The 14789-nt window shown below is 31.3% G+C and overlaps 2 protein-coding genes across 3 annotated transcripts; both read left to right on the top strand.

Annotated features, from left to right (window-relative positions):
* The first annotated feature begins 1178 nt into the window (after window positions 1-1178).
* On the top strand, window positions 1179-2707 carry LOC8264209 (senescence-specific cysteine protease SAG39). Its single transcript, XM_002525078.3, has 2 exons — window positions 1179-1777; window positions 1999-2707. Exons 1-2 carry the CDS (start codon window positions 1342-1344, stop codon window positions 2589-2591), a joined length of 1029 nt encoding a protein of 342 aa, XP_002525124.2. The 5' UTR covers window positions 1179-1341; the 3' UTR covers window positions 2592-2707.
* A 7894-nt stretch (window positions 2708-10601) lies between these two features.
* On the top strand, window positions 10602-14491 carry LOC8264210 (protein trichome birefringence-like 39). 2 transcript variants are annotated; one of them, XM_015722917.3, is made up of 5 exons: window positions 10602-11086; window positions 11276-11447; window positions 13437-13612; window positions 13718-13876; window positions 13976-14491. In XM_015722917.3, the coding sequence occupies exons 1-5, from the start codon at window positions 10761-10763 to the stop codon at window positions 14262-14264; spliced, it is 1122 nt and encodes a 373-aa protein (XP_015578403.1). In that variant the 5' UTR covers window positions 10602-10760; the 3' UTR covers window positions 14265-14491. The 2 variants fall into 2 exon arrangements, with proteins under 2 accessions (XP_015578403.1, XP_048233397.1); XM_048377440.1 differs by having other exon boundaries at window positions 10948-11086; window positions 11268-11447.
* Window positions 14492-14789: the final 298 nt, after the last annotated feature.

Here is a 14789-nt window from a genome sequence, read left to right as displayed (position 1 = left end):
GACTAACATGAAAAATATAGACAAAATGGGGTAAAAGTTAACAAAAATAAATGCCGAAAGAGTACTAATTCACTTCTAAAAATTGCAGGATTGAACTTGTAAATTTTAACAAATCTCAGAGGGGTAATAGTAATTTTCTCATCAAACTAATTGGCGTATAAAAATAATTATAATAAAAGTTTGATTATAAGTCTAAGAAACATATCAAGTTGAGTATTACAAAGCTCAAATTTGATTTGTCAAACTACTTAATATTGTATTTGGTTGAAGTTCATAAAATTTATAAAATTCATTGGCAAATCTAAAATTTAAATAATTTAAATAAAGTGAAAGTTAATTTAAAATCCTACATACTTAAATTTCTATAAAATTAAGTATAGTTAAACTAAATTTTAAAGAAATAAATTGAATTTTGAAAATAAATTTTATATTATTTTATTAATACATTTTATAATATTAATTTTTTGTTATATTTTATTCAAATAAAATAAATTTTTTTAATAAATTTCAACTAAATATAGCTTGAATAGCTTTGCAGTCTCACTTGTTTCGGTATGGTTGAAAGAAGGTATGGTTGGACTGTGATTCTAACATGTGGTATATTAGGCACAATTCTAAGAATTTCTTGTTGAGACGGAGAGGAGGAAAAAAAAAGCCTAATATATAATAATAAAAAACACTTATCTATGTGCACATCAAAGGAGAATAAAATTTATAAGAGAATTCTAGAATGGAAATAAGAAAAATAGTCATTAAAAAGATTTTCAGTCAGTCACTAAAAAGATCTTTAGTGATGGTTGGCCATTGTTAAAAGTAATAATCAATATGTTGATACTGATCATTAATTCATATGAGATTGGTGTATTGAAAAGATTCACATATGTTAATTATGTGAAATTCAAGAATCAATGTATTTTTAAGTCTCTAAATTTTAGGAAAAATTATAAAATTTTGAAAGATAATTAATTTTCACATCTAAATCTCAAATCCCATCTTCACCACATGTAATACTTCAAAAGATTGAAGCCTTTCAAAATTTTAAATTAAGTTCTTTATTACCACACACATGTAACTCTTTGAAAGTTTCAGAGATCAATCTCATTACTGGAGCCACATGTAACACTGAATGTTTCAAATCTGAAGTCTCTTTTGAAGCTATAAAAGGGCGCAGGCAGAATGACCCTAGACACAAATGATCCACACAACACTTGAAAACTTTGCACTATCTTTGTTCTTCTAACATAAACACAGTTGTTTTTAGACAGTGTAATTATAAGTGTATCCCGAAGCTGCTATCGTCTGAACTACAACTGCACAAACTTCACCACCAATACTCCAAAAATGGCTTTACTATGCAAGGGGAAATTCTTGTTAATTGCCCTCTTCTTTGTCTTGGCAATGTGGGCTGATCAAGCTTCTACCCGAGAGCTCCATGAATCAACCATGGCTGAAAGACATGAGAAGTGGATGGCAAAACATGGGAAGGTTTATAAGGATGATGAAGAGAAACTAAGACGATTTCAGATATTCAAGAATAACGTTGAGTTCATTGAGTCATCCAATGCTGCTGGGAACAATTCCTACATGCTTGGCATTAACAGATTTGCAGACTTAACAAATGAAGAGTTCAGGGCTTCTTGGAATGGATACAAGAGACCTCTTGATGCATCAAGAATAGTAACACCATTTAAGTATGAAAATGTCACTGCTTTACCTTATAGCATGGACTGGAGGAGGAAAGGAGCTGTTACTTCCATAAAGGATCAAAGAGAATGCGGTAAGCTATAACGAAACAAAATATTATCCTGCCATAAGAACAATGAGCTAGTTAGTAGTTGATTGTTGTCCGGCGGAGTTTCAAACTGATCATAACCTCATAGTTCTGAAAATTATTCGAGTAATGTATAGGGAAAGCTCATTGTTCCTATATGGAGCTTTCTTTCATTACTTAATCTTGGTTTGCTAACATTATTATGCCTGCAAATTTTGTATATATAGGAAGTTGTTGGGCTTTCTCGGCTGTGGCAGCCACTGAAGGGGTTCACAAGCTAAGAACTGGAAAATTGGTGTCTCTATCAGAACAAGAGCTTGTAGATTGTGATGTTAAAGGCGAAGATAAAGGCTGTCAAGGTGGTCTAATGGAAGACGCTTTCAAATTCATTAAAAGAAACGGTGGAATCACAACTGAAGCTTATTATGCTTACAGAGGAAGAGATGGAAAATGCGACACCAAAAAGGAGGCTTCCCACGTAGCGAAAATCACCGGCTATCAAGTTGTTCCGGAAAACAGCGAAGCGGCATTATTGAAGGCAGTGGCTCACCAACCTGTTTCAGTCTCCATTGATGCTGGTTCAATGTCCTTTCAGTTCTACCAAAGCGGTATTTACGCAGGAAGCTGTGGAAGTGATCTAAACCATGGTGTTGCAGCAGTAGGGTATGGTACGAGTAGCTCTGGATCAAAGTATTGGATTGTCAAGAATTCATGGGGCCCTGAATGGGGTGAGAGAGGATACGTCAGGATGAAGAGAGATATAACCTCGAGGAAAGGCCTCTGTGGTATAGCCATGGATTGCTCCTATCCAACTGCCTAACTACAAGCATCGTCCGATTAGAAATAATTTTGCATTATTGTTTCTTCATTTTCTGAATCATGTATTTGAAGCTCAGAAGTTCTAGCAATGGAAGCTCATAGCTATTTTTGTGGTAATATTGAGAATCACGTACAATTAGCCTTCCAATACCTGTTTATATGAGAGATTCAGGCACATGCATTATATATTGACCACCTCGATTCTGAAAACATAGTCCTTTTTGTTCAGTTTTGGTGCGCGCCAATCATAAGCCACTTTACTTGTTAAATTAATAAGTAATTATTAAAATACTTTTCACTAATTTAAATAAATATTATACATACAACTAATTTTCACATTTTATACAGTAGAAAATTTAATTAAAGTATTTTAGAGAAATAATAGTAAAAAATTAATGATATTAACAAAAAGAAATCCTACATTTTTGTCTATATATAAATTGATAGTCGATGACTTTTTAAGAAATGAGTAAGTAATGTATTCGCAGTTTTAAATTGTGTTTTTACCTATGATTCCTGTTTCACTTGGTCAAATCATGATGTAAGAACACGTGATAGAATTAAAACTGAAACAATTTGTATTTTATTTATTTTCTAATTTTAACATTTTAATTACATTTTTTTATCCTTCGATTTCTTGTTTTTTGTTATACTTAATTCAAATTTCCAATTAGTTTCAATCATCTATATAGTTCGAATAAACTGATAAAACGATTCAAAAGTCCAGAGAAGTAAAAGATTCGGCACATTGCTCATAAATGTAAAATAATTATAAAAAAAGAAAAAAAAAAAGAAGGAGAAATCCGTATTTATTTTTAAAAATTTTAAGAAATTAAAAAGAAAATTTAAAAAATAATTCTCTTTTATTGTTCTTATAAAAACTGAAATTAATTAAGAAAGATTTTTATATAACTTGGTATATACACCGCAATCAATAGAAAAGTGATACATATGTGAGTGTTTTACACTTTAGTATTGGATGATTGATATATACTTTATTATTTAAACTAATAAATATGTGTCAATCATCTATCGATTTGGTGTATAAGTAAGTATAGGTAAAGATATATACCAAACTTACTAATTATACACCAGTTTGAAGTGTAAAGAATTTTAAATTATGAAAGGAAATTAAATATTAATTAAATTATTTTTTAATTTCTAATATTATAATAGAAAAATACTAATTTCCTTTTACTCTCTTTAATTATTAATTTGTATGTAACTAAATATTTATATAAGAGAGTAAATACCTTTTTCAGCCTTTACACTCAACTCCCTCCCCTTCCTTTAAAATATAATTTTCCTCCTTTTTCTCTCGTCACATGCATAGTGTAGAAGGAAGACAAAAACTAAATATAAACTACACAAATTGAGAGAAACAAGCATTTGAGTAAAGCAATAGAGAGGGGAGGAGAGGAGAGATTTTCAGCCAAAATCATGTTTGCTTGATTATTTTGCCCCATTGTTCTTTAAATATATGCTAGTTTCAACAACTTTCATTTTTTCCATTTGTTCCTACCTACTTGGCCTACAGTTGGTATGTTGTAAAGTCTAAAGATCATGTAACTAATACTTGGGCTGATTTTATTATAGCTGCACTATCCTTGTATCAAATTTATGCATGAATGTCAATCTCTTTGGTAATGAGCAGCGGCTAAGTGGGAACAAAAGGAGAAACAGTGAGAACAAAATCGATGAGAGAATCATTAAAAGATCTGCAAACCTAACCAAGGAAGAGTTTTGATGTGTTCTGTCATGAAAAATAGGAATTAATCCTTATGAGCCAAGTTCAAGAAAATATTATATGAGTATAAAGTGTGACTTAGAAAGGAGCTGTTACTCATGTCCATAAGCTGCCAATTGATATTGATAGCCATAATGAATCGTTACCAGAAACAACCGGAACATTAATGCTATATATATATATATATATATGGTCATTTTGATCACTTCGATTTTTAGCATATTAATATTTAGTGGCTAGTTTATATTGATTTCAATTTATTTTTATTCTTTTGTATAAGATATATGGAACAATTTCTTGAGAACAAAACAACTGAAAACAGGAAGTTGCTGGGGTTTCTTAGCGGCGGCAGCAACCGGGAGTTTCGTGGACTGTGACACTTGGGATAAAGGCTGTAACGGTGGTTTCTTGAAGGTGCTTATGGATTCATAATGGGATAACCATTAAGGCTAAGAAACCCTAACAGAGGACCTATGGCTGAAAATTTACCTATATTTGGTGCCCATATGAGTTTATAAGCATGCATAATTAGTCCAAGGACACTCAACATTTAGTCTATGCGTTCAGGTTATATATTTTATGAATGTTAGATCAAGAAAATCAAACTTATAATGACACACCCGAGAACAAGCACAAATATTTGCTTCTAATTTCTATTGACTAGTATTTCTTTTTAACAATAGATATAGTTAGCATTTTAGTTGTTAAATTAGAGAGAAGAGAAAAATTCCTTTTTATAAAATGGGAAATAAATACCACATTTTGAAAAAGGAATGTCTCAACCTCGAGCGTTAAGTGTCTCGGGTGCAAAAGGTGCAAAAGATGACTATTTTATGTAGGGTTTTATTTTTCCTTCTTCTTTTTCCTTTCCTTGTAGACAGAGCCCACTAGGGGATGATGCTCGGTGTCTTTCTATCTTTCCGGGGTGCAAAAGATGCTCTCTTCGTCATGTGGCTTACTAGCAATTGGCTTTAGGGGCATCATGTATCAATATCATTCGTAAGTGCTGCAGAAAGTTGATGTTGAATCGTTGCCCTATTTAAGTGGAGCGCCCAGAATACAGAATCTTTACCATAAAAAAGGATCCAAATAGAACTGGTTCCTTCTTCCATGATTAACTGGGCTCTAGCCGATCGACCCTGATGACTACTACGTAAACATCAAAAGATAAGGTCACTGACCTGTAATCCATTCAGAACCCTCTATATGGAACTTCATTTTGCCCTAAAATATGGAACAATGAGAAAAGGAGACGTAAACAAATTCAATTTCTAAGATTAAATTATAGTTTATGCATTAGCAAAAGGTCAAGATTTTTAACTTTAAAATGTATGAAATAGGCATTTGATGACCAGATTATTAGTCACTAATAACTATATTAAAAAAAAGATATTTATAAATATATATATGCACTGTTATTTATGTCCTTTTATAAGAATACCACATTATATTTTTCACTCACATTATGTTGATATATTCCTAAGTGCATGACGAATTATTAAAATTATAATTCAAGAACTAACACAACATACACCGTATTATATGTTGATACTTAACATTTATTTTATATAGCAAATTAATACTTCAGTCCCTGATAAAGCTAACAAATAAACTTTTTGACTAATTTTTTATATACTAAGATTCAAACAAATGACTATTTTATGTAATAGTATATGAATGTGAGGTCATAAATTGCAAAATTTTATAGAAAATTTATTCGTATATAATAAATACATATATAGGAAAATATTTATATTTAACCATAAGAGAATAACTAAATAAGAAAGAATGAAATAGATTATCAATATTGAAGGGTATAAAACCTCATAATTCAACAATCAATATAGCTTGCCTTCTCAAAACCGCATGCCAATGCAATAAATTTGATTATAAGTTTGGTAAATGCAGCCAAAGTATGGCACGAGGGTCTCTTGCAATAATTGAGCTCTGGCTGGCTGTGCTAACATATTTTCTTTTCCCTCCAGACAAATCATGACGTTCAAAAGTCAAAAACTGACATTTTATTTAGTACTCCTGTACGCAAGTTCAAGTAATTCCAATCAAGTGGGCCAAGATTTTTCTGGACATGGCCCACAGCCCAATTCGAAAAATCCCAAACCAATATAAATTCTAGCATGACAGGATGGACTAATTACTTGCTGTGGAGTTCTTAACTTGAAGTTCCCTCTCTTCTTAATGATTATTCACAAATAATATACTATTCATTGGGTTTAAAAAGCTTGCACAAGTTGGTGATATTATATAATTGCACACCATAAGTGGAGAGCCTTTTCCCCTTTTTTTTCAAAAAAGATAGAGCCCCAAAACATGAAAATTACTTTAGTAAAAAAGACATAATTTCTTATAATTGAGAAGTTGGGTTGATTTAAAGACAAGCCATAAACTTGGTGAAGTATCTTAATCAACAAAGTTCCATTTTTTTTTTCTACAATCTATCAATGTTTTTCACACCTTTAACATTGCTATTAACACAAAAATATTTATTAAAAAAATTCATATAGAAGGTGGGTTCTTTAATTGATGTGAGTAATCATGTGATGAAAAAGAGGTATCTACATTTTGGGGGCCAAGGCCGCCTTGCGATTGCTTTTTGGAAAGTTGTACAACTTGTGTGGAGTATGTCTTGATATATATATACAAATTAATTAATTTATGGATAGATTTAGAAAGCGATATTTTCTTTAATTATTTTAATCCTTGAAAAATTATAGTAGTTGCCAAACGTTGCTTTCATTTTTAAAATAATAGTAGTTCTTGTGTCAAGATAATATTCTGAATGAAAAGAAAAATAAAAGTAGGTACCAAGAATATACAAATCGATCAACTTGTCATTATCTTATTTGTGGTTTGTTCAAAAAGAAAAATACATGTGTATAATTCTCATAAATAATATCGTAATAGGGTAATAAATAAATAAGTAGGACACGAAAATTTATCTTTTCGTCTTTAATGAAAAGAAAACAAATTATTAACAAATAAGTTCATGATAATTATAATCACTAATCAACATAAGATGTGAGAAATACTTATTTATTCATATAATATACACCTGTATTACACATAACAGTGTTTTATAATAATTGCAAATTAAAATAGCATCTTAACTTGAAGTTAGCTAGATGACGCATTGTTTTTAAAGAAAGAAGGAGTTGGCTACATCCACATCCACATGTTTTGCCTGCATTCCCTACAACTGAGCTTCTCTCCATGTGCAATAAGATCAAATCAAATTTACATCAAGAATTACAAAGTCAACCTTTTCTTTTCTTTTTTCCTTCTATTTTTTGTTTTCTTGCAAAAAATAAGAATAAAAATTTAACGTTCAATCCTTTTACAAATATATTACTCATTAATTAGAATTAAAATATATTAGTGACTATCACATTTATATTATGAATGAGACATGTAATAGAAAAAAAAAAAACAAAATATCCCACTGTTTTTATTTAATTTGAGTGCATAACAGTTTGGCAAAAAAAGAACCCATTTGACAAGGATTGATTTTCATTCTCTTGAAACACTCTAAAGTCATATCTTTATGATGCATGCATGAGACAGATACAACCACAAACTTTTCCCTTTATTTTCTTTTTTCTTTTGGGGGGGAATAAAGTGTATGAAATTTCAATGTATTATTATCATTACTAGCCAGTATTATTTTAAAATCCATATATATATATATATATATATATATATATGATTTTTTTTAAATGAACTATATTTACTAGCAGAATTATGGGCATTTTAACATAATTGTAAATACTTTTAAAAAACACTAATTGACCAAAACCCCCACATGTCTAAACCTTATAATAAAATTGTGTGGTCTTGATATATATATATATATCATTTTATAGCTTCATTTGGTTTTTAGTTATTTATTACATAGAGGATACCTACCTAGCTATATAATATTCTTGTAGCAGAACCAGACCAAACTCTACCAAATTGCACTCAATTCACTTAGTTGCCAAAAATCCATGAATTATGTTTCCTTCCAAGACATAGCAATGATAAATATACATTTTCCCTTGCTTTAACATGGAAATGATTATCATGGTCTAGTGTTAATCAATTAATGATCATGCTCATAATTTGGCATATTATCATATACATTTAAGTTTGCCATTTTATGGGTATGGACTATTTTCTTTTTATACTAATAAACTAATATCGTATGGGACTTCTTCCAACCATACAAAGACTGAATTAATCTATAAAGAGGTTCAATAGTTATTATATAAAAAAGGAAAAATAAAAGATATTTAACATTCCAGCTGATGGTCATGTAATATTTTTATTAAATAATATTTTAAAATTTTAAACTTTTAAAATAATAATTGATAAAGAAAATTAGATTGTATACTATTAGTAAAAACAATTCCTTGACTCTCATAAAGTCAGAATTCCCACCTGAAATTATCTAGAAATACATTAATTGATGTGTACTCAATTAGTGGAAAAGTGAATCTTTATTTTGTCATTCATTTATAAAAACATAAAAAAAAAAAAAAAAAAGTTGTATAAAGAAGACCTGACATTTGGTACAAAGAGCTCTAACCCTCTGCAGTAATTCTAAATTTCTACTAACCAAATGTAAACCATTTGATCAGAACTCAACTCAAAGCATGAGCCAATGAACCTACTTTTCCAAGACTTGTGGGGCTGTTTGTCCAATACAGAACTGGCTCAAACCACACCAAAAATTAGACAAAGTGGGTCAGTCACCCATTTCAAAGATATCTACTTTCTTCACCTTCATCTACACGTGTAGCCCCCAGATTCAGTTATTATATTTTCCTTCTTATATAAGTGGCAAATATAGAATGGCGATGCCCCTTTTGCCTCCACCCTGAGATTGCCATAAAATAGAGCGCAGTTCAGGGTGTAATTCCTAATTCACAGAGTCTTTTCTTTTTCAAATTCATCGGAGCTCTAATATACCTGGCGGTCATAAAATAAAAGCTGGTCTAGTGCAGAGAATAAAATTTAAATACAATAATTTTTATTTTAAAAAATAAATACTTTCAAATTTAATTATTTATTCGACTCCTTTCGAATTACATACATACATATATGTGTGAACGAAATTTTTATTTAAGATTAGTGTATAATTTGCACTTTATCAATTTACTATAAATTATAACTGAACATTAATTTAGAATTTTTTAAGAAAGAGTTCATTTTTATAATTTAACGATACAGATTAAAATAATTTTTTTGAGAGAATTTATACTTTCTTAATTAATTGAAAGAAATTGTTCTTATAGAAGCCAAATAAGGAAATAATACAGTATTTTGTTTCTATTCTGTTTTATCCTGTGTTGTTTCTGAGAAAAGGGCAATGGCGGAGTACTACACTAATGAACAAAGTGAAAAAGAAGAATTGAACTGAAACAAGTGCCTGCTGATTGAGAATGATTCTAAAAAGTTGGGTATTCTTATCTAAATCTGGTAGGGTAGAATATCAAAGAGGTATAGTTGTACAAACAGCAATAATTAAAAAAAATTTAAAGAAACACTTGGCTGGATTAATTATTTTTGCTTTTACTGCATAAGCATCAGTTTCAATTACAAGCTTGGAACTGTGATGGTTTCATTTTGTTATTTCTTGTTTCTTCTAAAAATATAGTTTCAAGGGTTACATTAGGACTGTGATGGGTTGTTTCATTGTTCATTCTGAATTTTGTTACTTAGTTATTTTAAAGTATCAGGATTCAGAACAGAGGGAGGGAGGGTGCACAGAGCCAATAAGAGGGACGAGCATTTGAGGCATAACCCTGTGCTAAGACCATCAGCTACTTTATTAGCAAGCCTTTCTAACTACATTACATTGCTATGGGACAAAAGTAAGAGAGTTCTGCCATTATAATGGAACTAGTGAAAACATTTATAAGAAACAGCTACATAAAAGGCAAATGTAATTTATGATAAAGAAAGGAAAAGGAATAAAAAAAAAGAATAAAATAAGAAGTTATTAAATGACCCAACAGAAAAGCTAGAGACTTTAATAGAATACAAAAGAAATATTTTTTTTCTTGGTGGGGAAAATGTATCCATGATTATACTATCAAACTCATCATGATTCCTTAATTTTCAAAGTAAGTGATTTGGAATTGGGAATCATCACCACATGCTATACTAAAAGACAATAGATAAATAAAGAAATAATGAAATCCAAATCCAAATCCATTTCCCATTTTCCTTGTCAGAAACTAAATTAAAGATTTCACAGTTAGTACTCCTCTGTTTCCACATTCCATGTGAAGTGAAACTTAAAGGACAAAAAAAGAAAACTTGGGTCTACTCTCTCTCTCTCTTACATTATATAAACACTGGTCTCAGACAACTTTTTCTTACCAAACCAAAACAAAAAAAAATTCTGGTTGGAAACCCAAGATTATGGGTTTTTATTTCTTGTTCTTGAAACCCTTCTTGTTGCTTTTTTTAATATCTCTTTCTTCTTCTTCTACAGTTGTAAAAGCTGATGAGTATAATAATGGTACAGACAGTAATTTCTTGATCAGTAGTAGAAGTTCAAGAAAATTAGCAGCTAACAGCAAATGCAATTGGTTTAGAGGAAAATGGGTTTTTGATTCTTCTTATCCTCTTTATGATCCTTATAGTTGTCCTTTCTTAGACAAACAATTCAACTGCCAAGAAAATGGTCGTCCTGATCGTTACTATCTCAAGTATAGGTGGCAGCCCTTCTCCTGCAGTCTACCCAGGTACTCTTTATTACATGTACACTCATTCTTTTTTCTGGGTTAGCAGTCTGAAACTGGTTCAGACTCATATCCTAATACTCTCTGTATTCATTAGAGAGATTTCATTTCAGTATTACCGAGTAAAAAAGCCGGTGGATTTCCTATATAATTTGGGAATGCAGCTAGTTAAATGTGGTTACAGTGTTGCAGGTTTAATGGGTTGTATTTCTTGGAGAAATGGAGAGGGAAGAAGATAATGTTTGTAGGTGATTCTTTGAGTTTGAACCAATGGCAATCTTTGACCTGTATGCTTCATTCTTGGGTGCCAAATTCCAAGTATTCACTCATAAGGAATAATGGGTTATCTTCGGTCACTTTTGAGGTAATAAGTTTTATTTTGAATTTTAATTTTCCAGACTTCCATTGATGGAGGCTTTTTATTTTAAAAGATAGCAGAGGTTCAGAATCATATCTCAGAGTCTAAAATATAAATTACTTTCATAGTATCAATTAAGTTAGACCCAATTATTTATTTTACAAGTTTGTTTTAGAATGCATACCAAAGCAAACTATACAATCATTGCTTAGTTGTGGTGCATGCATGTCTTGTACTTTTCTTTTTCAGTAACTTTTATGTGGGAAGGTAAAGTTTTTTATTGCTTGAATTTAATTGAGAATTTGTATCCCCATTTTTATCCAACTTGCATTCAAGATGGTTTTCTTTCTTTATCCGATCTTATTCTTTGAAGTTAAGTGAGTTCTTTTAGTTTCTTTTATTTATTTCTTTTTCCTGATGAGCATTTAAAAGTGGAGCGTGATTGGTGGTGGGCTTCTCTGTGACTGCCGGAGACATGTCTAGTTTTTTGTTTTTTGTTTTTCTCTTTTCTTTTCCCCGCCGGTGATTAATCAATGCTCCAATTTTGCATAAGACCCAAATCTTCTTAAGCTTCCATTAGGGATTTTAACTGGCAAAAATTACACATTATTAAATGATTTTTTTTAAATAAAAATTCCTGAGATTTTACCTTCAATCATGGAAGTACTAAATCACACCGAAAGTTTGTAAGATTAATTTATTTATCTCTTTTAAGGAAAAGGAAGAGTGCTGCACCATTAGGTTAGCAGTCATCTGTCTTGTACTATAGAAACTGGATTCAGACTTTTGACACACTCCTCCTGTCTTTAAAAAATCACTTACCCATGGAACCCTTCATGTGCTGGGATTTTGGTTGTCAGGATTCATCATGATCTACCCATTATATAATACGTTTATATTTTTATATTCTTACTATGAAATAATTCATATATATATAATATAAAGCTTTCAGACTGGATCTCTGATTAAATATATTTATAGCTTCTGTTTTCTAAATGAAAATTTACTGGCAAATTGGTGGCTTAATACGTTATTCACATAATGACAGAATAAGAATAAATATTCGTATTTATCTCAAGTTAGTTTAATAATTGTTTTTAGAAAATAGTTGAGAGTTGTGAGATTTACCCTTTTGGTTAGAGTAAAAATTTGGTTAGAGTAAAAAGCACAGTAAATTTTGTTTACAATGATTACTCCACAATTGTGTGCATAAAACATGTTTCAATTAACAGCATCATTTCAAATCCTTTTATCAATGTCCACACGGTTGCCGTTTTCGACCAAACACACCTCATAGTACACCCAATATATACAAGACAAAAACTAACTCAACTTCACATAAAAGACATCTACATATCTTCTGTCTCTCATTTCTAACAGCTTGGATCTTCTTTCCTATTCCCCCTTCCTTTTTATTAATTTTAATTTCAGATAACAGATGTTAAATTCATAATTAACTATTTAATTCTGGAGGTGAAAATTGACCCTTTTTTTGCTTCTCTTTTTTTGTGTGTGTGTAGGAAAATATTCCATTAGGTTAACATTTTCATTTCCTTTCCCTGTTGTGTTATGTTTTGCTTCTTATTGCACTTGGGGCTTTCAAGAGGACCACTTGTGGAAATATTAATCAAAGGGGGAGTCCTTTGCTTATACGGCAATGTTTCTTTTGAGTAGTGTGCAACATAGCAAATACAGGACATGGACCACAAATTCTTGATAACTAATGACTGTTAACTAGAGGGATAATTGATGATAATTACCCTAAATTCTTTTTAAAATTTTCTCATGTCATTTTCCTAACTTTTGGGAACATAATGCAGAGCATTAGGACAGCTAGCTTCAATAAGAAAACTTTCTTTCTGTGTCATAGGAGCATTGCTTTTCTCATATAAGAAGGTCATTATTGAATAAAGAGTACAAATTACATACAGTTGATGAATGATCTAATATATTTTTAATATTCTGATCCATTTATATTTGCGCTTATATGATCAGGATTATGGAGTGACGATACTCTTGTATCGAACACCATTTCTAGTAGATGTCGTTAATGGTAAGGCAGGAAGAATTTTGAAGCTTGACTCAATATACGGTGGCAGGGCATGGGCAGGCATGGACATGTTGATATTTAATACATGGCATTGGTGGACTCACACAGGAAGAACCCAACCGTATGATCCCTCTCACTTCTCTTGGCATTTGCAATTTCCCTTTGTTCCAAAATATCAAGAAAAAATTGATAAACTGATAAGGGTAATTTGAAAATTTGATTGCAGGTGGGATTATATGCAAGAGGGAAATAAATTGTACAAAGATATGAACCGTCTAGTTGCTTATTACAAAGGATTGACCACTTGGGCTAGATGGGTCAACCGAAATGTTGATCCTTCCAAAACCAAAGTCTTCTTCCAAGGCATTTCTCCCACTCACTATGAGTAAGTAAATTAGCACTAAAAATTGTTGACATGTGTTAGTGCTGTTCAATTGGTAAAAACCTTAATTGATGTTTTCTTTTGGGTTGTTAACAAAATTAGGGGCAAGGATTGGAATGAACCGACAAGGTCATGTGCTGCAGAGACACAGCCATTCTTTGGAATAAGGTACCCAGCAGGAACACCACTGGCATGGGTTGTTGTGAACAAAGTATTGAGCAGAATCAAGAAACCAGTCTACTTACTAGACGTGACTACCCTTTCAGAATACAGAAAGGATGCTCATCCGTCAGCTTACAGCAGGGATCGTAACACAGATTGTAGCCATTGGTGTCTGCCTGGATTGCCTGATACTTGGAACGAACTTTTGTATGCAGCTCTCTTTAGTTAACATTCTTACAGTCAGGATTAATAATCTTGTAAGGTAGTTGATTTTTCTTCTAAAAAGAAGTCATTATTTCGATGATAGGATTTTATGCTTTTTGCTCTGTTATTTTTGATTTTTCATGTGCAAATGGGCAATAAGGGGGTGGGGTTGATGCTTGAACTGTAAATTTCAGATTGTTTTCCATGGCAATGCAGAACCCTCTAAACTGGAAAGGTTTTTGAGTTTGGACATTGTTAGATTATGCAAATAACAATATATAGGATTAAGACAACTATGAAATGTTTGAGTAGCTTTTCTTAAATATTGGTTGGGTTCACTTTCAATATGATGCATGAAGATAATTCAATTGACTTGCAATTGAAGAAAAGAAAAAGCCTTTTCATGTTTAATGATGCAAATGAATTTTGTTCTTCGCCCGCTAAAAACATCACTAGACCAAAATCCTAGGTTCTTAAGCTCGGACCTTGAAATTAGACGAAGTTCAAGGGCAATGGATTTGTTCCTCGGTCTGGTAGGCTTGACTAGTTT

Source organism: Ricinus communis, chromosome 7, assembly GCF_019578655.1.
Source record: "Ricinus communis isolate WT05 ecotype wild-type chromosome 7, ASM1957865v1, whole genome shotgun sequence".
In the NCBI taxonomy this organism is placed as follows: Eukaryota; Viridiplantae; Streptophyta; class Magnoliopsida; order Malpighiales; family Euphorbiaceae; genus Ricinus; species Ricinus communis.
This window is presented reverse-complemented; position numbering and strand designations above follow the sequence as displayed.